A 24382-nucleotide genomic window follows, 5' to 3' on the forward strand; every position below is an offset into this window, starting at 1 on the left:
GGAATTTGACAAAGGCATTATGGGAAGAATCTTGTTGTACTGGAGGTCCAGGGAAGGAGAGACTAGTGTGGTTGATGCAGAGCAATTTTGCTACTGAGGAGTGCCTCCATAAGGAAAGGTACATAGCCCAACTGAATGGTGGGGATACAGTTCCAAACATAGTTGTGGCTTCCCTCAAAGAATTCTGGGAACTGTAGTTTGTTCAGGGTCCTGAAAATTGTTAGGCAACCCCTTGTAGAGCTACAGTTGCAATCACCCTTCTCAGGATTCTTTGAGGGAAACCATGCCTGTTTAAATGGTTTAAGAGTGCTTTAAATGCATGGTGTGGATGTGATCACGGAGACAGGATTGAAAGAAGGAGACCAAGAGGGATGTGACATGCAGAACAGAGACAATGACAAGGTACATAAGAGAAGATGTGGAGCGGAAACAGAAGCAGAAAGGTCTGTATATGTTTTACACGCTGCTTGAGGTCATAATAGTGTTATGACTCATCCTCACAGTAAAAAAAAGTGAAAACTTTCATACCATCAAAGAGGGTGGTGCAGGTGGAGAAACATTTTGGAATAGCTTTCTAAGTAGAGCATGCACTATTTGGGGTGTTTCCAGATGAAGGGTTTTGCAAGTGTTCTGTGTTCCAGATCTGTGGGTGATCTCCATGCTGATTGCTACTAGGGTGGGTGAGCAGGACCATGACCACAGGGTCAAATCCTTCCTGGAGGCACACCTTTCCACTCTTTGAGTTGGACAGTATGGTTTTCGGCTAATAGGAACTAGGCAGTAACCCATCTTCTGTAACATCCACAAGTGTCGCGATCAAGAGTGGGGCACCTGTGGCTCTCCAGATTTGTTGGCCCCCCCACTCCCATCAGCCCACCTAGCATGGCCTATGGCCCAATGACATCTGGAGCACCAAAATTTCCCCACACGTCTGATTATTATATACAGATACCTATCTATGCCAGTAGGGACACGGGTGGCGCTGTGGGTTAAAGCCTCAGCGCCTAGGACTTGCCAATTGAAAGGTCGGCGGTTCGAATCCCCGTGGCGGGGTGCGCTCCCGTCATTCGGTCCCAGCGCCTGCCAACCTAGCAGTTCGAAAGCACCTCCGGGTGCAAGTAGATAAATAGGGACCGCTTACCAGCGGGAAGGTAAACGGCGTTCCGTGTGCTGCGCTGGCTCGCCAGATGCAGCTTGTCACGCTGGCCACGTGACCCGGAAGTGTCTGCGGACAGCGCTGGCTCCCGGCCTATAGAGTGAGATGGGCGCACAACCCTAGAGTCTGGCAAGACTGGCCCGTACGGGCAGGGGTACCTTTACCTTTACCTTTATCTATGCCAGTGCACAAATATGAGTGTTCCTACCTCCCTTTGTGATTTTTGTAAATTAAGTTTACTGCTGCTTTAAAATGTATTTACCACGAAGAAATATATTTTGCAAACTAACATTTTTTCCTCTCTCTCACTCTCCCCCTTTGGCAGGAAATTGCCCGGAGCTCTGTTGACATAGCAGGGCCATTAGAGGACCAGATGAACCAATTAAAGCAGTTTGAGCACAATATCATAAATTACAAACTTAATATTGACAAACTAGAAGGAGACCATCAACTGATTCAAGAAGCCCTGGTGTTCGATAATAAGCACACCAATTACACAATGGAGGTAGCTGCTGAGTCGTTTCTATGCCATTTAGTTACCTAGCACATTCTTTAGTTATGTATCCTATCTGCAGCATCACTGCTGTTTGCATGATTTTCAAGGTGATAGTCACAACTTTATGGTGCATTCTTGTGTGAATTCAAATGAGAAATCAAGGGTGTTTTCATGCAGTTCTAGAACAGGAAAATGTGCATTACAATAGAACAATACTTAGTGTTTATATAATGTTTTAGACTGTTCAATGAGCTTCACAGATAGTGGCTTGGTTCACACAGCAAACTAGGGTTCCCAGAGTGGGCTCCCAGAGAAGAACTCCCAGCCTCTTTACTATTCCCCAGTCCTTTTTCCTCAAACTCATGCCCCTATTAAAAATGGGCACCTGCCACTCTTTTGGTAATTGAGGCAGATCTACATTTAAACGCTCAACTCTGTCACCATCCTGCACACCTGAGACTGAAGTGTGCCTAGCCTAAGCCCATCTTGTCAGTTCATGGCAAATGCCTGTCTCATAGCTTTAACATTTAGCTTTTTTGCTGCCTCAGTTCTAAAGCTGGTTCAGCTATGGAATGCTTTCTGCTGTAGAAAGCCCTTTACGTTTTTTTAATTCTGCTATAAGACATCTGTCCTATTGCAAGCTGCTTAAGAAGATTAAGTTGCTGTGTACCTTGGAAACTTCTGATCTTAAATGTAGATAGTTGCACAGGAAAAATAGCAATGGAATGCATTCACCCCTTCACTCTTTAAATGGGTGGCATTTTAAAAAATGAACCATGAACTTGCTCTTGCATTTCACAATAGAAAGACAGCCCAACAAATCATTTGTTTATTTGATTTATATCTCACCCAATATCCCTCAGGGCTCACGTCGGGAAACAACAACAATAAAATAGGATTTATGAAATGGGATCGTAAAAGATTGTGTCTTGTAGAAAAATAACAACTAAAATATCCCTCTATTTATCTCCACTAAATGCTTGCAAAATAGAATGGGCTTAGCTGCCTTCAAAAGATGCTACTGTTTTGTCAGACTCCCAGAGGAAGGCAGTAGCAGAGCTGAGAAATAGGCAGCCATTAAGAATACTTCTCTTTCTCCCCTTAGCAGTCTTTTGGGTCATCTGAAGGACGCCCAGTTCTCTTAAATTGTTCCCTAAAAGTTACAGGAAACCAGTGCAGATGCTAGAGTACTGCTATACTTGCTTCCAGAGACTCTTCTCCATCATGTAGATGAGCACCAAGCTGGGTACCATCTTCCATCTTCTAGAAAACCTCAGGCACCACAAGACGGAATATCAAAAGTTGCGATGGGAGGAATGGCATTTGCTACATCCAAACCTGAGGCATAGCTTCCTTACCAAATGAAGTTGTGAAAAGTAGTCCCTAGCATTGCCCATGATCTGGAAAAATGCAGGGATGGTGCATTTATTATAGGGATGGTGCCCATTCCTTCTAGACTAGGGCTTGAGGGCTACATTGTCCCTTGGCCAGTCTTCCACGTGTTTGTGGGGTGTGTGGCCAAAGCAAAAGTGGGTGTGGCCAAAACAAATGATTGTGGTAACCCATACTCTCTTGTGCACCCACATACATATCACATGAAGACTCACAGAACACCCTCACACACCCTCAGTGCACACACCACAAACACACATACACTTAACACACACACAAGCCTGTTTTCGCTTCTGACTCCCACCCTCCTCTTTGTCCCCACCCTCCTGTCCTCAACCTCCATCTTACATCTGAAAATAAGACATAGGAAGAGCATACCTAGCTTGTATTTCACTGATAATGAAGTCAGGGATAGGCTTGTTGTAGCTGAGGATTTGCTTACCTGAGGGGCACACCTTGTACCTCCCTATACTATAAAATGCTGAATCTCGCTTTATATACCCCCATGATTACCCTTGGTCACTGTGTTACTGTCGTAGTGCCCTGGTCCTGCTGTTGACTCCACCTCTGATCATATAACCTAGGGATTGTGTCACTTCTGCTAGACCACAATAGTAGGCGGGTCTATTCACAGTCAAAATATTCCTAGCAGTGGATCTCTCCAGCAGTCACCCATCATAGCCTTTCCGAATCTGCCAGGTTGGTCCTCATCCTGAAATGTTGTTTACGGCAGTATTTCTACAATATTTATTAGCCAGTAACTGGTGTTCATAAATAAGCTTGTCAAAACATTGTCTGAAATTCAGTTGCTAATTGAACAATGCAGATAAATAGAAAACCAGAATACAAATTGGTTTAAGTGAGTAGGTTTCCTCTGACCTATCATTCTTTTATGCATTTGGTAGCAGTTCTACTTATCAATACAGTGGTGCCCCGCAAGACGAATGCCTCTCAAAACGAAAATCGCGCAAGACGAAAGGGTTTTTCGGTTTTTGTGTCGCTTCGCTAGACGATTTTCCCTATGGGCTTGCTTCTTGCGAGTTTGTTTCCTTTGTTCCTTTGTTTCCTTGTTTTCTTAAAGCCGCTAATAGCCGTGCTTCGCAAGACGAAAAAACCGCAAGACGAAGAGACTCGCGGAATGGATTAATTTCGTCTTGCGAGGCACCACTGTAGTTTCAATCAATCTGCCAGTCAGTTTTCTCTTGGGCTGTCTTTAAAGCATCCCGGTTTCTCTGCCACAGCATATTCGTGTTGGATGGGAGCTGTTACTGACCACCATTGCCCGAACGATCAATGAAGTTGAGAATCAGATTCTTACAAGAGATGCCAAAGGAATCACCCAGCAACAAATGAATGAATTCAGAGCATCGTTTAATCACTTTGACAGGGTACAGTAGCCCATTTCCTTTCTTTTTTTAACCTGAAACTGGTGTGCCAGAAAGCATGTGTGTGCTTCTCTGCTACTGTCTTAATGTTTGTTTATTAAGCCTTCCTTTAGTCCTCCCCTAAGCCCCTACCTGCCATTCACATCTTCTTTTCTACCCAAGAAGTGCCCACTCAGGGCAACCCCAAATCTATTTGGAACGTCTTACTCCTGGCCACATGACCCGGAAGCTGTACGCCAGCTCCCTCAGCCAATAAAGCGAGATGAGTGCCGCAACCCCAGAGTCGGTCACGACTGGACCTAATGGTCAGGGGTCCCTTTAACTTTACCTTTACTCCTGGCCAACCAGAGCTTCTCACCCAGAGAAGCACAAACATTTCAGAGATGTTTCCTCACAGCCTTGATATAGTTCTCATCTCTCCTGTTTCCTGGCAGTATTCCTGTCCTTGTACTCAAGTCACTGTCTTCTTTCTCCACCCCACTCATCCCCATTTCTGTGAAAAACGCTTAATTCAAATCCCCTGTGTGCATCAAAATAATGTGTGAGTGGGACTGCTCTGCTCATGCCAGTCATGCCCCCTCCAGGTGTATTTTGGGTGGGCCTGGGTTCTATATGCAGACTAACATATGTATGTACATAGTGTTCTTCCACATGATCTTGGCCAGACCATGGCTGGAGAATGTGGTGGCTGCAGGGGCAGGTCTTTGCAGCATAACCCCACAAAACCTTCAAAGCATGAGGGGTGTGCATGACGTGGTTTAGTCAGGATCATTGAATAAATCCACTTTATATCTCAGTATTTTGGGATGAGGATAAATACTCTGTGTGTGTGATCCTATACTCCCTTATCAAGAAGTGAAGGCTGAAATGTTGAAGCATAAATTGGTAAGATGTATACAAATTGAGTCAGGGAGGCAGAGGAAAAGTTCAGGGAACAACGATGTTGGTATTGGTATTTGAAAAAGAGCCCCAGTCCTCTGCAGGCTTTGAAACTGGAAGTAACTTTCACTCCCAGTTTCCAACTAATCAAAATACTAGTGACCTCAATAATATAGACTGTTTAGATTTCAGCTGCAGAGGTTAGCAGGTATTTCCAGATATTAGACATCTGTCTGACATAATCTAAGCATCCATTCCCATCCCTGAAGTGCTCAGTCTGGGTCTGTAATCCAGCTGAATTAAAGGTCGTCTTCTCTGTATTGATTTCCTGTACTTCCTGTTCCAGTGTTCCATACCAGCTTCCTGAACTGCTAAATACCTTCCAACAACTCACCAACAACCACCCCCAGAACTCATCCATAATCTCAGACAGCACCCTATTACTTTTTCTACAACTTCATTTGTATTTTCCACCAACCACGTGTTTAGGTGCTGCACAAAGCATAATGTGAAATACGCAAAGGGATTGGTTGATGGTTGAAGTAGTTGACACCTGTTTCTAAGGCCAATCAAGCAGAAATTGCACAGATTAATAGGTTAGATCTGAGGTTTTCAACCTTTTTGAGTCCATGGCTCCCTTGACCGACCACTATTCTTTCTGCGACACACCTGTGGGGCTCAGGAACCCAGTTATGTCACCCCTTGCCTGCATGGCTAGCAGCCTCTCACCCTTTCTCGAACACCCTCTCTTGTGGAGTGTTCCATCAGCTACTCTTCTTGGGAGTCCTCTGGGCAGCCACTGCCACTGCCCCTGTTCTCTGAACTCCCACCCACTGCCCCCAAAAGAGGTGCCTCCTCACATTGCCCCACAAGGGCCTGGGAAGAGGAGAGTGGCCTCCAACGGAGAGTGGCCAAAGGTCAACGTGAGGCTAGCACCTTACCTTAGGAGGCAGCAGTGTCAGCAAGGAGCGCTGCCGGGCATGCATGGTGGAAAGGCTCCCCTTCAGCCCCAGGCAGGCCTTGCACACAGCAAGCCCAAGGAAGGCCAGTGCAGCATCTGCCTGCCTGCCCAGCCTCCCACTTGTCTATCCATTCCCAACAGAAAGGGCTGGTGGACTGGCTGGCTGGGCTTCCTCGCTGGATGCTTGCTTACTCTGAGACCACCTCAGCTTCTGGCAACCAGCACCCCTTGGCCAGCCCCAGAGGCACCATTCGCCTGGGGAGCTTGTAGCCAGGGCTGCTGCAACAAACAGCCACACAAGCTTTTGGGAGGCAGAGACACGAGAGGGCATCAGAGGAGGGAGGGAAGGAAAGAGGGACAGAAGCCAGTGTTGCTTGCACACCCCTGACCATCCTTCAAGGCACCCCAGGGTGCCATGACAAACTGGTTGAAAACCACTGGGTTAGATTATTAAGTGGTGTTTGGCTGGCTGGCTCATATCTCTCAGACATAGTTCTATAACATTCTTATGCATGTGCTTATTCATGCCTGGCAAAAAAAAAAGCAGCTCCTAGAATGTATTACTCTTCCTGTTTAGAAACAGCTGCAAAAGAAAATTGCTTTCGAGCTAATTAATTCTGTGGTTTCCAAAAGTGCTTTTGATTGGATGATGTACTTAAGCAGAAAAATAAAAGGAAATGCTGTGTTTAATTCAGTGAAGAACAATCAGTAAAGATCCATAAAATTAAGATCCTGCCTGATAAATATGGTTTAAACGCTTGTGCATATTGGATCCAATTATTAATGTCTTTGATCTGATTTTCTAGGGATTATTCCACTTAAATTAGGTGGTAATAGCTGGAAGGGTTGCATGTGTGTTTGTCAGAGAGACCAGACCTTTTCACACCATTGTTTATTCAGACAATAAATGTGCTTTTGTTAGCTAGTAATTTGTCCAAATGCCTTTTCTTATGGCAATAATTTTGACATTGGTATATAATTTAATGATTTTTAAATAAGTTCTATCTAATTTGGATAGAAATCTAATTCTTCCCCACATACAACAGCAATTACAACTGAAATTACCTTATGGAAAGTTGTTTGTGTTTTTTGAGACCCTTTGGAATAAAGTGCTTGTGACACAAAGCAATGAGCATCAGAACTCCCCATTCCCTAGATGCCATTGGACCCTACTTTTGGAGAGTAGGGAGAGTAGAGTTGTTTTGAGTTCATTTTTGTTACATGCTTATATTTGATAGGGATAAGCAACTGGTGGTCAGAGACCTCAATCCTTCCCTGATGGATCTTCTGCAGGTGTTCCATCTGGCCCTTAGCATAAGTACCAGTTCAAGGAACCCCTCTTCCCCTATCGTCATCTATCTATATGGTACCCAGGTTTGCCCTTCTGGGTGAACAGTTATGGAGGAGGCAAGTGATTTCAGTTGGTAAAGCAGAAAGTGTTAACCGCTCTCACTGCTCTCTGGGTCAGTAAAGGAAGGCCTGTAGTTCAGTGGCAGGGGATCATTTTGCATGCAGTATGTCCCAGGTTCAATTCCTTCTTCAGATAGGGCTGGGAATGTCGCATCTGAAACACTGTTGAAAGTCAGTGTTGATAGTACTGAGCTAGATAGATCAATGGCCTGATTTAATAACCCAAATTAATTTTTTGTGTACCTTCTTCTCTTCTGTGGTTCCCCTGCATGACATGACAATCTGGCAGTTTGGGTACCAGTGCAGTTAAAGCAAATATGAGAGATTTGTGTCTTTCCAGATGTTGTTGAACTCAGCCCCAGCTAGCTTGGCCAACTGTCAGGGATGTTAGAAGCTGTAGTCCAACAAGACCTGAAGTTCATAGGTACCCTGTTTAGGGAAGCTTTTAATGTTTGATGAACTACTGTATTTTAATATTTTGTTGGAAGCCGCCCAGAGTGGCTGGGGAAACCCAGCCAGATGGGTGGGGTATAACTAAATTATTATTATTACTACCCCATCCATGGAATAAAGCTTGCGTCTGCAGTTTAGAAAAGGTGGAAAGAATACAGGAAAACAAACTAAATAGTAAAATAAACTCTGGCAATCAGTTCAAGTAACCTCCACATCAATGTCTCATTTAAAGTTAGATCTCTGCAGTTAATAGTCTTACTTTAATTAATATAATTGCCTTCCAGTGGAGCTTAAAAAAACCACCACAGGGTAAAACATGCAACCTTTTAATTCCACTTATCCTGATCCTAGGCAAAGGAATCCAATAATTGGATGCAAAGCAAACCATCACTCCAACAAATAAAACTATAAAATAATTCCAAGTCCCACAAATAAGTACTTTCTGCTCAAAAAATCAGTTTTGGGGGAACATGCCAACAATGCCTATATTACAAATCAGTCTTTAAAAGCACTGTAATTCTTGACAGATGTTACAACACTAATGTTAAAAACAATTAAATGTATGCCACTCCAGTGTTAAACTTTCCTTTCCCCTTGCCACTTTGTCTTCTTTGATTCTGTTTGCTGCATCTCATTGGCCCTTTTCTGACATTATTTCTAGTGATGTTTGCTTTCATGTAATCTACTTCTTCCTCCCTTCAACTGATGGTTGGACTGGTCCGTCAAAAAAACACCCTGTGTATCATGCAATTGATGGTGGGGTTATTTTAACTTCATGGGAATCCTGATGAACTTCTTGCTTGTGATTTGTGAAACCTTTCTTGCTATGTTCTGTGTACTTCTTCCCATCAACAGAAGAAGAATGGGCTTATGGACCATGATGACTTCAGAGCCTGCTTAATTTCCATGGGCTATGATCTGGTATGAATTTTAAGATATAGTTGATTTGTTAAAGTGTTCCACATGCTACAGATGCAGCATTTTACACTACAGGTGCCCTAGCAGAATTATGGATGCTATCATAAAACATCCACAGCCAAACTCAAGTTACTCAAATCCTATAGGGGTGAAGAAAACTTGTTTCTTCACCCCTATAGCCATGTACAAATGTATCTGTATGCCTTTGTGGACATAGACATTAACTTAAACATTATTTATCCACAGATAAATTTTATGTTCACAAAGACATACAAATACACCAGAATATATTCTATTACTTTTCTGGATAAAGTAAATTTTTTAATAATTATTTTTTAATAAAACCAAGCAGCTCCATAAACTGATTGTTTAAAATTTCATGAGACCTGATTCAACTGAATATTTGTGTGAACAGGAGCCAGCACAATGAGTTGCAATGAGACTTCCCTGGTCTCCTCCTCTGCATGCCCCCACCTGCTTTGGGTGGTCAGGAGAACCCCGGAAGAGCATACAGGGGAGAATAGGGGAGATTGTTCCATATGGCAAGCAGAAACACTTGTGCTGACCAAACTATCATAATAGCGCAACTTTTAATTCCACCTCTGGTTTGTTATGCTTAGTTTTGGTATTTGTACTATGCTTCAAGACCACAATTGAATAAAGCACTAGATTTCAGTGGGCTTAAGCCTGCTTAGCTCTCTTTGTGACCCATGGCTATGAAATAGCCCCTTCCTATCTGAAAATACTTAAAAGAAATTTTTGCGTACATAAAAATAATGACAATTTGGACACACGAAGTGAATTTTGTATTTTAAAAAGCAAAACTGTGAGGTTGTATATATTTGCTTATATAATTCTTTCTTATTTTTCCCTCTACCATGACTGATTTTGAATCGTACCCAAGGGTGAAGCTGAGTTTGCCCGAATCATGTCCTTAGTTGATCCCAACGGTCAGGGAACAGTCTCCTTCCAATCTTTTATTGACTTCATGACCAGAGAGACTGCAGACACTGACACTGCTGAACAAGTTATTGCTTCTTTCAAGATCCTGGCTTCAGATAAGGTCAGTGTTTTTGTCTGCAGATGGTGGGATTTTCCATTTCCCTCAGCTCATGCAGGATACCCAAATGCTAGAAAAGCTGAACAAAATGTTCTATAACCTAGGTTGAAAACAGCAGGTTAAATAATATTCACATGGCTTAAATAAAGGATAGCAGCAGGATGGTTTTGGCAAACCAGAGTGACAAGTCTGCTCATGGCAATTCTAGAGAAACTTGACCTAAATTTTACAAATTCTACAGGCCCCAAATTCTGCAGCTGAAATTAAAAAGTACACGCAAGCTCAAATTTTCTAATGAGGAAAGCACAATTTTGTCCAGGCAGGTTGCTGCACAATCCTAGCTTACAGTGAAAAATGCCAAGGATCAGAGGAGCTACACATGGGTGTCATGTGGCTTGTGTGAATCAATTGTATCAGAGGCCTGTAAAATATGTAGAAATGCCCTAGCATAACTGGTAGGAAAAGCTATGAGAATGCAGTATGATATATTTATGGCATATCACAGTTTCCCTGGGCTTCTGACCAGCCCTATAGAATTGCCACTGTAGGGTATAAACAATAAATATTTCATATATATTTTTTTCTGATGTTGAGAAGTTACAGGAAAACCTTTGAAGAAATTCCTTTTTATAAATCTTTGCAGCCTTATATTCTTGCTGAGGAGCTGCTTCGAGAACTGCCACCCGAGCAAGCTCAGTACTGCATCAAAAGAATGCCAGCCTACAAAGGTCCAGGTGGTGTTCCTGGAGCTCTGGATTATACCTCATTTTCATCAGCATTGTATGGCGAAAGTGACCTGTAACGAGCAGCGGTCACCTTAGGCATGTTAAGTGAATATATATGTATTACCCTCCAGTTTGCTCATTGAAAAGTGTGGCAAGCTGACTTCAAAATAAGTTTAGCAGGTACATTCAGTGAGTAACCAGTATATCAAATAAAGTGTGCAGCATTGATAGTTTTTTACATCGTTCATATGTAGTTTGTCAGCCTTATATAGTTACCCACTGCATTTGCCTAACGCCTTACCTGGTTGTAATTTAAAGTAAAAAAACAAAGCCTGTAGGAAGTATTTCTCTCAGTGTCAAGTTAGGAAGCCTCAGGAAAAAGATAAAATATCGAAACCTTTTGAAAGTTTAGCCCATTAAAACATTAAAATTCATGAAATGTTTTCCTTAAGAATTATCCACGCTTTATGCGAGTCTTTCACAGTCTCCCCTCCAGGTGCCTGTTTTTTTACTTTCATGCTGAAGTAGTGCTCTCATCTGTGGAGAGCAGATTTAGCACGCTTCTGCAGGTAGAGTTGCATATACGAGAGAAACAAGGAAATGAATCAAACCAAGAACATACTACCTAATATCATAATGAACTCTAATTAATTTATTTATTTTAATGTGTAACTCTGTTTTTAATTTTGGTTTGGCTTTCTGTTGGCATAAAAGTCACAGAGCCTCAGGAGTTCTATGTCAACGGATGGATGATTTAAAGCAATAGATTATATTCAGCTAAGTCATATTCAGATAACAGCCATTAAAATCAGCAGACAAGTTACGGAAGTCTGTTTATTTCAATGGCTCTGCTCTTGAGTATGACTAATATTGGTTATCACCTAATACCTGGCTTTTACCTGGGCAGCTGAAAGGGCACAAAATTAACAGGATAATATAAAGAAGCTCAACATGTTTGTGTTAAACTGTTTTGCTTTATGCTGTGTTCATTGTTCTGCTGCATTTGTTCTTGATTAATGCTGAATGTCAGTTTTTAGTCAGGTTTTTTTTTTACCTTAGTACAGCAAATGTATGGCAGGTTATTGGTAACCATTTGTCATCTTAGAAGCCTATATAGAGCAATAAACTTTTTTACTTGAAGCAGTCGTGGGGGGGGATGCAATGCAAGCACTTAGAAGTATCAGCAAATGGCAAAGAACACCATACAGCCCTGTATTCTTAAAATGTGCCTGTTAAATAAAGCCTGCTTTTCAAACATTAAAATGGATTTAGTTATGGAGATTCATTCAGTATACCTTCAAAACAATGCACAACTAGATATACTTGATGTCTTTCCCCAAATTTTCTCCCAATTTAGTTGATTTCCTTTGGAGAACTCTACTTAGCAAGCCACTTGACCATCTTTTATTTCTTTTACATAGAAAATGTCAACTATGCTTATAAGTAATAATTTGACCATAAGTAGTGGTGGCAACTGCTTCTCAACAAAGGTGTTGACTCAGGAGAGTTGGGTGAACCCTACACATTGTTTTTCTCATGAAGCAGCACATGGTCTCCAGCGTTTTGGGAAGTTGGGGCACATTTGGAAAAATTCTCATTGACATTTTAAAAATGTTTAAAAGGGCAGGGTGGTGGGTGCCAAGAGAGGTATCTGAGGATCCCAAGTCTAGCATCTGTTACACACATGATATGGTGCACCTGTTTGCGTTTGAAACACAATCTAAGTGTACAGGTGTCTGCAGTTAACAGCACGAAATTCTTCACACTCAGCTTAGAATTAAATGCCTCCAGTTCATCCTCAATACTCCATCTCTAAAGAATGTCGTGGGGTTGGGGTTTTTTACTTGTAGCTGCTGGGAAGACAGTATATTTGTTAAAATATATCAAGTTCAACCACGCTAGGCCTATTATTATTCTGTTCAGGCTACATCTTTGGAATCATGTCGAGTATGCAGTCAATGGCAAATACTATATGCTTCTTAACCACACTATATTGATAACTTATTCACATTTGACAAATGTTCCCATTTACCTGTAAGGTAAAGTTGGTATTGTATAAACTGGCACTGCTTGAAAGATCACCACACAGAGGTACCAGTTTACACACACAGAGTCTCCATCAGAGAATGGCATAGTGGCAGGTCCAGCACCACCCATTACATGGTGGCAATTACTTTCTGAGAGCCAGCCCTTAGTCAATCAAAATTATCACCATAGAGTGGATGGATCTGAGCTCCCCTTTAAGACCTCTTGCAGACACAGTTAGGTCATTACAACAGCCCTCGAAAAGGTTTCGGGCCCTGTCCACACCACCTGCATTTAGTGTCACCAGCCTCCGTTGCAAAGGAGTTGTGGAGTTCTACAGAATGAACTATTTGCATGTAATAGCCCAGCCTTGACACAAAGATCAATTTGGCTCCCATTTTGCAGGTGTGTAACTGGTAACTTTTAAGCCCATAAGAATTGAATTGTCCAACTGCATATAAGATTGAATGCTTGGGCATGCTAACACAAAGTCAGTTCAACCTCTTTTAATTAACATAGTAATGAGTTACTGTTGTGGGTTTTCTGGAATAGGGTTACCTTCCCAAAGCTGGCTAAGGGAGGCGCTGGGTTTTGAGAAGGTGTTGTGAGGCTCTGGCAGGGTCCTGGAACCCTCCCACCTCCTCCCCAAAGTTGGGAAAGCGCTAACCAGGCTTTGGAAAGGAGGTGGAAGGATTCTAGGACCCTGTCAGAGCCCTCCTTCCCAAAGGCCAGCGCCTTGCTTACTCAGCTTTCAGAAGGCATTGCAAGGGCTGGAGGGGTGTCAAATGTTGCTGAGGGCCGCCAAAAGAGGCACTGAGGGTCGTGTGTGGCCCTTGGGCTGCACATTGGACCAATCTGCTCTAGACAGTTATCTAATTTAGCAAGTTTATTTTACTTGTATTTAGTTAATGAAGCTAAAAATGTTGAAACTAGTCTAATAGTGTATTTGCAATTGGCATCCAGTTGTCATTCCTGATGAACTTAAGGAAGAGTTTCCATGGAAAAATAAAGTACTGGAAAATTGTCTATTCCACATCACTCTAGCGAGCTACTCAGAGCTAAGGGTTGCTCCAGAAACCATGATAGTTTTGTCTTGTTTTAATTGATCTTCCATTTTCCATTTATTTGTTATGATTATTTATATCCCATCTTTCAGGATACAAATTCTTCCAAGGCAGATTATAAATTAAGTTGCATATTTTAAAAACACAATAAGCAATTTTAACATACTAAAGATCCTTTCCCCAGAGCAGCTGATGGTAGATCACTCAGGGTGGGGAGATAAAAGTCTGGCCAGAGAGCAAGCCCTGAGGTGATCTTTGCCTACCTGCCTCCCTCTCCTGGAATCATCTCCCATAGGATGATTGATCCATCCAGCATCCTCACCCAACAGTAACAAGCCTGTCAACACCAACAGAAAATGGCCTTTGACATGTGATTTCTGATCCATGAAAGAGATTTCTAATCCCCAAAGAAGACTGCAGGGCAAATGACAGCTGGTGTTCTACACTAAAAACACAAGCAGATATTTAATGCTGCGCTCTCTCCTGCAATGGGATGCTCATCGTCTTGATGTGTCTTGCATATTTTTTACTGTAAAACTACATATGATGCCAGCGAACACACATATTTCCTTTGACATAACTTTCAACTTGCCTGGGGAGGGCGTCTGCAAAGGCGAATGAGAAGACAGGAGAAGAATGCTCAACCAGTCTGCCACACGCTGATTCTTTCTCTCCTCTAGGCCTTTTTCTCTTTCACCTAGAATTATGTTCAGCTTCTGAGACAGCTGAGAATAAAAGGCAAGGGGAAGGAGATGTGGTGGTAAATTAAGGGGCAGAGAAAAGATCAAGGAGCCCCTCCTGCATTTTTAATCTTTCTGGCCTGGTTTTTAATGTTTTGTAAGTTTACTATATTTAAAAATCACATTCAGAGAAATAAATAAGATTTGAGTGCTTTCTTTGATACAATTTCTTTTGGAATCTAAATAAATGGAAAACCTTGAGCCTTTATTTAAAGAGAATATTCATCTACTCCAAGATCTCCTGTTGTTTGTCCTTCTCTTATTTAGATATGTTGCATGCCACCCCAATCTCTGAACAGTGCAAAATTCCAGGGGTTCCAGGCACTTACTCTGGGTTAATGTTTCCTTTGGGAATTAGTCACAGCAGAGATTGTGGTGTCTTTATGATATATGGTTTATTTACATATATACAATCTGAGCCTGCGATGGAGGGGCTCACAGCATGGACATCAGAAAACAGTCTTCTTTCTGCCATAATCGCAGCCTTGGATTCCAACAGGAATAAAACATTGCTCTCAAGAATTGCTCTCTCTCCAGCTTACTGCTCTACTACCAGGTCATAGCACTACCACTCAACTTTTGCCTTTGTCTTTTTCTAACTACCAGCCAGTAGACAGCATCTTACACAGATCCACTTTCCTTTGTTTCCCTTAATGCCTCATCACCCAGGGTATCACTTCAACACAGAAAGCTAGCTTGGCTCTCCCCAAAATTCATAACAGATATAAATGGTTTTGTAGGTGAATAATCTTTGGTTATCAAATACCAATACTATTTAGGGTGAGTTCCTTAGTATTTAACCTTAGCAAAGTGTTTTAATATATTGTTATTTTCTGTATCATCAAAGGCCCAAACTTGCAAATACATGTGTGTGTGTGTTGTGTGTATATCATTAGAATATGGAATCATTATAACGGATATAAATGTAATTATATATATATAGTCCAGTAGCACCTTAGAGACCAACTAAGTTTGTTTGTTCTTGGTATAAGCTTTTGTGTGCATGCCACTTCTTCAGATACCTCTCCCTGTATCTCCCCTTCGTATCTGAAGAAGTGTGCATGCACACGAAAGCTTATACCAAGAACAAACGTAATTGGTCTCTAAGGTGCTACTGGACAATTTTTTTTATTTAGATATATATATTTCAACTGCGTCAGACCAACACAGCTCCTTCCTGTAATAATTTTAGTTTTACTTGCTCCCAATAAGTGAAAACTCCCACCCATTCATCAAGAAGTATTTTTTTCAAACAGCTTCAAATATATGCACCCTTATCAGTGACAAAGATCAGGTCATGAAACCTGTGAAGCTTTACTTAAGCTATATGTCACTGCCAAGTAGCTGATTACTCAGTAACATGAGATTCACATACAAAATGAGTTTCTGTGGAACAGTTACCCCTTATTCTCAAAAACTGCCCATATGGTAGGTTGTGCCTCAGTGATCTGGGGTGAGGTCTGGGAATGTACCAAGAAAGATCTTGCTCTTCAGAGTAAATAACAACTTGCTACTTTCATAATTAACAGATAAGTTAACCAGAACCATGATAAAAGTTCACAGTCAATGCAAGAAGCCAAGTTTTGACATGGGAGTGCTAATGACATTTTGCTACTCATCCAATGACAGCCTTCCAGCAAACTTACTTAATTTATTAAGAGATTGTGATGACTTAAATATAAAATATGAACAAGAGGCCTGCTTGAGTTGTCATGCATCTTACAGTAGATATGCACAGGACATGAAACTGAATTAGGCCTGCTTTGCACATTAGTTTAAACCAGGGATGTGAGATATCTTGTCCATGAGACTTTCCACACCACTTACCAGCCCTGCTTTGTATTCCCTTGAGTGTTTCTGCCAGGCTAGAATGTGTTGTTGAACTGAGATGCTTCTTGCTTACCTAAACTTTTATGCACAGAGGTGTAAGGGGGAAATGTGCAGGCAGTATTCTACCCAGCTGCTCAGTATGAAGCAAACTGGCTCCCATCTTCCAGCAGTGGTGGACTGTGGCATCTCAAAGTTCAGTGGTGCCCTGTATAACACCAAAATCTGTCCCCCCGCCTTCCATTGGACTTCATAGTTGTGGCACTTGTTGTGGCGCCCCAGAAGCTCAGCACCTGGTGCGACCCAATGGTTGTGCTCCCCTAGATCTACCTTTGCTTCCAGCAGTCTGACCTGCCAGTCAATCAATCAGTCAATCCAGTATTAGGAAACTGGCAAGGACAGTTCTACAAACTAATTCCTGGAAGAAATAAAAAGAATCCAGCATTCAGAGCACTCAAGCAAAAGAGGAAAAAATGCTAAATAGATGAGATGGAAAACGACCACAGCAATTCTTAGCCCAGCAAGAGTTGTATACCTAAGTATAGGCTCTACATTTTAAAATGCACTTATCAGTAGTGTAAAAACGCAGCCCTACGACATATTAAATTTGGAAGGCATGAGCTTTCGTAAGCAAGATGCTACACTTCATTTTATTTATTTTGTGCCCCACCTTTCCTCCAAGAAGCTCAAGGCAGTCCTCCTCATTTAAACCCCACAACAGCTTAGGCTGAGAGGCAGTGACTGGCTCAGGGTCACCCAGGGAGCTTCACGGCCGGCTAGAATTTGAACGCTGCTAGCCCAGGTCCTGTCCCGACACTCTAACCACTACATGCCACACTCTTTTGGAGCGCAGTGTGTGTGGAGCGAGTGCTGGAAGCCAAACTAGGACACGGCGCCCTTTCGACATTTCTGCATCCTTTGCAAAAGAGGTCTAGCGTTGCCTTCCTCCCTAATTCAGATCGAGGCCATGGTGCGTCTTCTGGGAACCTGTCCTTGAACCAGGGCCGGATTTAGGTTTGATGAGGCCCTAAGCTACTGAAGGTAATGGGGCCCTTTATGTCCAGCCGTCCTCTGTCAACAAATTGTCGCTGTTTTTGTGTTGAATATATGCTATATGGAACAGACTTCTGAATGTATTAAGTTTGAGAACCAAGGTACCACTGTATATAGAAATGAGCAAACCAGTGATATTTTAGGGAGCAGGCTAGCAGGCGGGCCCCATTACTTACACCATAGGAGCCCACAGAACACAAAACACTGTTGCTGTATGTAGGTTTTATTTTATTTGGTTTTTTCCTCTTATATTTTCGAAATGTACATCCAGTGGTTTTTTGCTTTACATTTTTTCCGGGCCCCCATGAGAGTGGGGCCCTAAGCTATAGCTTGTTTAGCTTATATGTAAATCCTGCACTGATTCATTTATTAAATCTGTGTACTGCACGTGGTTTCGGGGAAGGGAGAGAAGAATAAAAACCAATAGCCGTTGGGGAAAGAGACCGCTTTTAATAGACAGAGAAACCGAACACAGAGACGCCGGCCACCCGCTCAGCTCCGCCTCTCCTCTCGGCTGAGGCGGCGAAAACAGGAGCTCACGATCGAGCGAAGAAGGGAAGCCCGGTGCAATACCCGGATGACGCGCAGGCGCCTTCTCCGCCCTGCCCTGCCTTCGGCCTCCCCAGCCAGCGAATTGGGGCTCTTCTCCCATTTGCGGTGTCGGAAGGCGAGCGCGGAGCGGGATGTCGCCCGCCATCCACGAGCCGCCTTTTCAGTCCGGCGGCCAGCAGTCGGACGGTGCGTGCTTGTTTGCCGGGAGCCGCCGGGTCACGCGGTGCGCAGCTTGGGTCCTGGCCTCGCGTTCTTCCCGCTGGGTCTGGGGGGTTGGAGCGCGCGCGCGTGTCCCGCTGCAGCTGGTGCAGCAAAGTTTTATTTGCCAATTAAGGGAAGAGAGTAGTCGCTGAGGCAGGCTTTAACGGTGTGTCGGGAGAGAGGATATTTTTTGCAGAGAACGTAATGGATGATAGTTCATGCGGTTTCTGGGTGCGGAACAAGAAGTTAGGGGGGGTAACTCTTTCCAGCTAACTTTGCCTCATAGCAGACCTGTTGAAATTAAGGAGCGCGGCAAAGTTCGGTCCCTTTATTTCAGTAGGTCTGCTCTGTTTTGTTTTTTATAACTTTCTTCACTTTAGTAGCTGTCGTGGTGGACAGAACATGATGCAATGAAGCATGTGAATTGAATAACCTTTGCATGTGTTGAGCTGGACAATGGATAGTAGGCAATAAATGGATCTTCTGTATTCATTAGTACCCTGTGAGACATTATTAAGAGGCACAGTAACTTGCCTTCTAAATATGTCTGTGTGTTTGGCAGCAGGAAAAAATACATCAACACACTTGGGAACCACATGTACTGTGGTCGCGACTTGCTTTTATTTTCTTTAAATGAAACGTGGTTCTTAGTTGCCGGTGTCTTAGATTGACATGCCTTGGGTTTCGAAAGAGAACTTTATCTTGCAGTATTTTAAAGGACCTTTGGGGGGCACGGAAGAAATATAAAAAAGCAGGACCAGCAGACTTAACATCTTTTAGGACATAGCTATGTAAATGTTTTGGTCCATGCTTCATATATACCACTAAATCTATATACGCCTTAAGGAGTAAAACAGAGCAGGCTTGCAAGTGTTCATAGAACTTGCCCCTTAGGTGTAATCATAGAGATACACATTTGGGAATTAAAATGAATCCCAGGGTTTCTTAATAGTCCACAATATTACTGAAGGTTGTCCAAAAATCTGTAGTGTGCATGTTTATTTAGAAGTAACTCTCAATGAGTTCAAGAAAGTGAGTAGGGTTTTTACATTTAATGTTTTATTCCTTGTATAGGTAAAAGTTCATTCTCTTTAAAATTTGCCTCTTGAAGGGGCTCAAATGACTCAAAACCCTGTATGTTATAAGACTCACCAAGGTTAGTTCAGTGAAAATCACATTTCCCCTGTGTTTTGCATTGTTTTGAATGTGTGCAATGCTGGTGATAGGTTCTGTGCCATATTTTACCTCTATCTTATGGTGATGCTTTCTTAATGGGAGCTGAAGAAATCCCTGTATAGTTGTGCTGTCCTTCTCTTAAATTAACATGGGACACAATGTGCCAAGCATCTTTTCTAGGTGCAGGTTAAAACTGTGTATTCCAGTTTGGATACAGTGTGGTTTTCTAAGCTTCTGTTTTATCTCACTGAAATTCTCTCCTTGAAATTTGTGGGACTTCAGAGTGAACATTGTTGGGATAGAGCTATCAGTGATTGCTCTTGTGTGGTGACCTAACCTCTTAATGCCATTTGCTCAATAGGAAGCTGATTTATTTTTTAGAAGGACTGGTGTAGATTAAAAATCATGTGGGAGAGGCGTGGCCTGTGTGCTGTGTAACAGCTCACAATTGTTGGCAATCTCTCCTGAATGTCTTGACAGTGTGACAGAGCATGTGCAAAAATGCCTACCTACTACTGTAATTAGAAACTTATGCTTTCTTTCCACTCCACGGGTGATAAAGAGGATTATACTCAAAGTAGACCCATTGAAAGAAATTGAAAATGACTTTAAAAAGTCTACTCTGAGTATGACTAACTGGATATATCACAGCATGGTAGAGCTGCACTGTTAGTCCTCAGGCAAACAAGCCCTAAAACCTACAGGCTTGCAAGAACACAGGGAGAAGCATTGCTGCTGAGTTAGGAGCTGGTTCTACATCTAGCTCTATAGTATACAGTCATACCTCATGTTACGGACGCTTCAGGTTACGTGTTTTCAGGTTGCTTCCAGGTTTCTCTGTTTGCGCATGCGCAGAAGCGCCAAATCACGTCTGCGCAGACGCCGCGCTTCAGAATGCGAACGCTATGGGTTGCGGACGTGCCTCCGTCACAGATTACGCCCACAACCCGAGGTTCCACTGTACAATTCTTTAAAGGAGAGGGTATGATATTTGCAATAGAGGATACTGCTGATTGCTTTGAACAGGGTGGATTTGATTTAAATCAAATTGATTTAAATCACTAGTCAGGAAGACTTGATATAATCAGTTATTTACAGAAAGACTCATTCTTGCAGGTATAACCTTAATATTTACAACCAGATGAAGGTTTCATTTTTGGAATAATTAATTTTTAGAGTAATTTTTACAGTTATATCAAAAATTACTGATTTGGTTATACTATTAGAAATACATAGACAGATAATTATGAAATTATGGTGAAGCTTAATAAGTTTATATTTGGATAATTTTTCTGCTGTACTTTATTGGAAGGAGGAAAACAATCATTTCCTTAATAACAATTTAAACAATTTATTTAACTAAAACAATAACATTATATCATATGTATCCATGTTTGTTAACTGATGTGGTTAAACAATTGTTTTTAAAAAAATACCTAGATTCAGTTTTAGCACACATGAAAAACCTAAAACAAATCCTGATTTTAAAAATCCGATTTAAATCAAAAAATTTGATTAATTTTTAAAAAATCATTTATTTTTATCCACCCTGGCTTTGAATATGCATTTCTCACTTGACCCTGTTCCTAACACAGCTACAAAGAAAAGCCTGAAAGATGAAATTGAAATGGTTTTGCGGGAACGCATTATGGTTTTGGATGGAGGCATGGGGACCATGATCCAGCAACATAACTTAACAGAAGAGCAATTTCAAGGTGAAGAATTTAAGGATCATACGAAACCGCTAAAGGGAAACAATGATCTGTTAAGCATAACTCAGCCCGACATAATCTACAAAATTCACAAGGTCAGTATAGTTTGTTTTATGAGGATTTCATTGGGAGAATACTAATTATTTGCAAAGGCATATGCAGATAACTTAGATGACAATAATTATCCTGGTTCCTTTTGCTGAAAAACTTGTGTGAATTATAATGTATGTAGAAGTAATTACTGAGTATGTTGCATACTTTCTCTTTCTTTAGTAAAAACTTGATAATTGTTACAGCCAAGAAGACCCCACTGCATTGGACTGAAAAACTTTTATCCGTTTGAATGGACTCTGATTTCACTGAATATTCTTTACAGAATTGTGTTGTTGCTTTTTATTTACTGAATAAATTTATATCCTGCCCTTCCTCCTGAAGGAACCCTGGATGGCAAAGAACAAGTGAGAAAACAATTTAAAACATTTACAGGACAGAGGTAGACTAGGAATGCGTGTTGGAAGAGTAAGGTCTTCACACTAGGCACCAAAACGACAACAGAGATGGCACCTGTCTAATATTCCAGGGGAGAGCATTCCAAAGTGTAGGTGCCACAGCACTAAAAGCCTGGTTCCTATATTGTGTGTAACAGACCTGCTATGAAGATGGTATCTGCAGGAGGAGGCCCTCACCTGCAGAACATAGTACTTTAATTGATGGGATATATAAGGAGTGAGATGATTTTTCAGATATCATGGTATCAAGCTGTATTTATACACCCAAACCAGCACCTTGAGCTAAGTCCAGTAGCTAATTGGCAGCCGGTGCAATTTTTTCAGCAGTGGGGCAGCATATTTGCAATACCCTGCCCTGGCAAGCAGTTGAGCTAGTGCATTTTGCAGCAACTGGAGTTTCTCAAGAGCAGCCCTATGTAGAATGCAATGCAGTAGTTCAGCCTGGAAGTTTCCAGTGGAAAGAATGATAGGATAGTTCAACTTCCACAGGTGGTAACCATCTTAGCAGTACCCTGCTGTCTTTTTTTTTTTTTAATGAGATGTGGTTTGGCATATAACTCTTTTACCATGCATCTATACCTTGAATCACTTTCAGTATTGCCTGGTCTCTTGCTATCATTCTATCATTGTATCTATTTTATTTTTAATTGATTTTTTAAAATTCTCTTAATCTTTTCACCTTCAAAAGAAATTCTTAAATTATTTGATGCTTTAATAAAAGAAAAGAAAAGAAAAGAAAACATTTTATTGCAGACTGTTTGTGGACTTCCCACAGTTGCCTGGTTGGATCCTGGACTTCACATGTGCCATTGGCCTGATCCAGCAGGATCTTATGTCGTTGTTGTTGTTGTTATTGCTATTATTATTATTATTATTATTATTATTATTATTATTATTTTATTATTATTATTATTTTATACTCAGCCAATCTGACTGGGTTCCCCCAGCCACTCTGGACAGCTCCCAGCGGTATATTAAAAACATGATAAAACATCAAACATTAAAAACTTCCCTAAACAGGGCTGCCTTCAGATGTCTTTTAAAAGTAAGATAGTTGTTTATTTCTTTGACATCTGCTGGGAGGGCATTCCACAAGGTGGGCGCCACTACCGAGAAGACCCACTGCCTGGTTCCCTGTAATGTTTTTAGATTATTAAAATGAAACATATGCTGTCTTCCATTTTAGCACAGTTTTTTTTATCCCCCCTGCTCTATAATTAGCAATAAAATACTTCCAACTCTTAAAAAAGCTACTTACGTAATGGTTCAATAGCAGTAAATACAAAAATATTTGAGTGTACATTTTAAAAGGTGATAGAGTAAGTGCTTTGGAAATGGTGTGCTTGAGTGAATTGAATTTCCTCCACCTACACACTTATGTCAGCCCATTTGTGTGGGTGGAATATTGAGAGGTTTACATGCAGACAAAGTGCAGTACCTGCTTCTCCACTCAATTTCAATTTCACATGCAGTTTGCCATGGAAGAGCCTTGATTGGATACTGCTAGGAGCCTCCAGTTTAGAAGCATCGCTAGGTAGAGGGGGGAAGCTAAGCAGACATGAGAAGAGAAAAGAGGATTTGGCTCATTATAAGAAAAAACAGGTGATGGAAAGATCTGCAACACAGTGGCAGGTTGAAAGGCAGGGAAAATGTGTGTTGTGGGGGGTGAATTTGGGAAAGCTGAAAAGGTTGAAAACTAGGGATTTGAGCTGCTTAATAGCTGAGAACATAGGGAAACAACGTATGGCACCTCTGAGAATAGAGTTAATTTATTTTCCCTGTTAAGTTTAGTACTACTACTACTACTACTGTTATTATTTATACACCACCCATCTGATAGGTTTCCTTGGCCACTTTGGGCGGCTCCCAGCAGAATAGTAAAAACACGATAAAACATCAAATATTAAAAACTTCCCTAAACCGGAGCTGCCTTCAGATGTTTTCTAAAAGTCAGATAGTTGTTTATTTCATTGACATCTGAAGGGAGGGTGTTCCACAGGGAGGGTGCCACTACCAAGAAGGCCCTCTGTCTGTTCCCTGTAACCTCACTTTTCGCAGTGAGGGAACCGTCAGAAGACCCTTGGAGGAGGACCTTAGTGATGGAGGCTGAGTGATGGGGGTGGAGACACTCCTTCAGGTATACTGAGCCAAGGCCGTTTAGGGCTTTTAAGCTCAGCACCAACACTTTGAATTGTGCTCGGAAATGTACTGGGAGCCAATGAAGATCCTTTGGGACCGGAGTTCTATGATCCTGACAGCCACTCCTGGCCACCAGTCTAGCTGCTGCATTCTGGATTAGTTGTAGTTTCCAGGTCACCTTCAAAGGTAGCCCCATGTAGAGCGCATTGCAGTAGTCCAAGCAGGAGATAACCAGAGCATGTACCACTCTGGCAAGACAGTGCATAGGCAGGTAGGGTCTCAGCCTGTGTACCAGATGGAGCTGGTAGAAGATGCGCTAGACACAGAATTGACCTGTGCCTCCATGGACAGCTGTGAGTCCAAAATGACTCCCAGGCTGCACACCTAGTCCTCCTGGGGCACAGTTACCCCATTCTGGACCAGAGAGACCCCCACACCTGCCCCGGCCCCTGTCCCCCCAAAACAGTACTTCTGCCTTGTCAGGATTCAACCTTAGTCTGTTAACCGCCATCCATCCTCCAGCTGCACTCCATTCACTTGGGATAAGGA

At 42.0% G+C, this 24382-nt stretch overlaps 2 protein-coding genes across 7 annotated transcripts in view; both read left to right on the forward strand.

Annotated features, from left to right (window-relative positions):
- Positions 1-12098, forward strand: part of ACTN2 (actinin alpha 2) — a 56733-nt gene extending 44635 nt beyond the window's left edge. For all 3 annotated transcript variants that reach the window (XM_053382597.1, XM_053382596.1, XM_053382598.1), the window contains 5 exons: positions 1482-1661; positions 4286-4432; positions 8988-9053; positions 9955-10113; positions 10754-12098. In XM_053382597.1, coding sequence (XP_053238572.1) covers positions 1482-1661; positions 4286-4432; positions 8988-9053; positions 9955-10113; positions 10754-10912 — 711 coding nt within the window. In that variant the 3' untranslated portion in view covers positions 10913-12098. The remainder of the gene's footprint in view (positions 1-1481; positions 1662-4285; positions 4433-8987; positions 9054-9954; positions 10114-10753) is intronic.
- Positions 12099-18125: 6027 nt separating this feature from the next.
- Positions 18126-24382, forward strand: part of MTR (5-methyltetrahydrofolate-homocysteine methyltransferase) — a 64643-nt gene continuing 58386 nt past the window's right edge. For 2 of the 4 annotated variants that reach the window (XM_053382599.1, XM_053382603.1), the window contains exons 1-2: positions 18127-18282; positions 21069-21280. In XM_053382599.1, the coding sequence (XP_053238574.1) occupies positions 18228-18282; positions 21069-21280 (267 nt within the window). In that variant the 5' untranslated portion in view covers positions 18127-18227. Of the gene's footprint in view, positions 18283-18670; positions 19454-21068; positions 21281-24382 lie in introns of those variants that run through there. The other 2 variants (XM_053382602.1, XM_053382600.1) reach the window with 2 other exon arrangements.

The sequence above is a fragment of the Podarcis raffonei genome, chromosome 3, assembly GCF_027172205.1.
Source record: "Podarcis raffonei isolate rPodRaf1 chromosome 3, rPodRaf1.pri, whole genome shotgun sequence".
Lineage (NCBI taxonomy): Eukaryota > Metazoa > Chordata > Lepidosauria > Squamata > Lacertidae > Podarcis > Podarcis raffonei.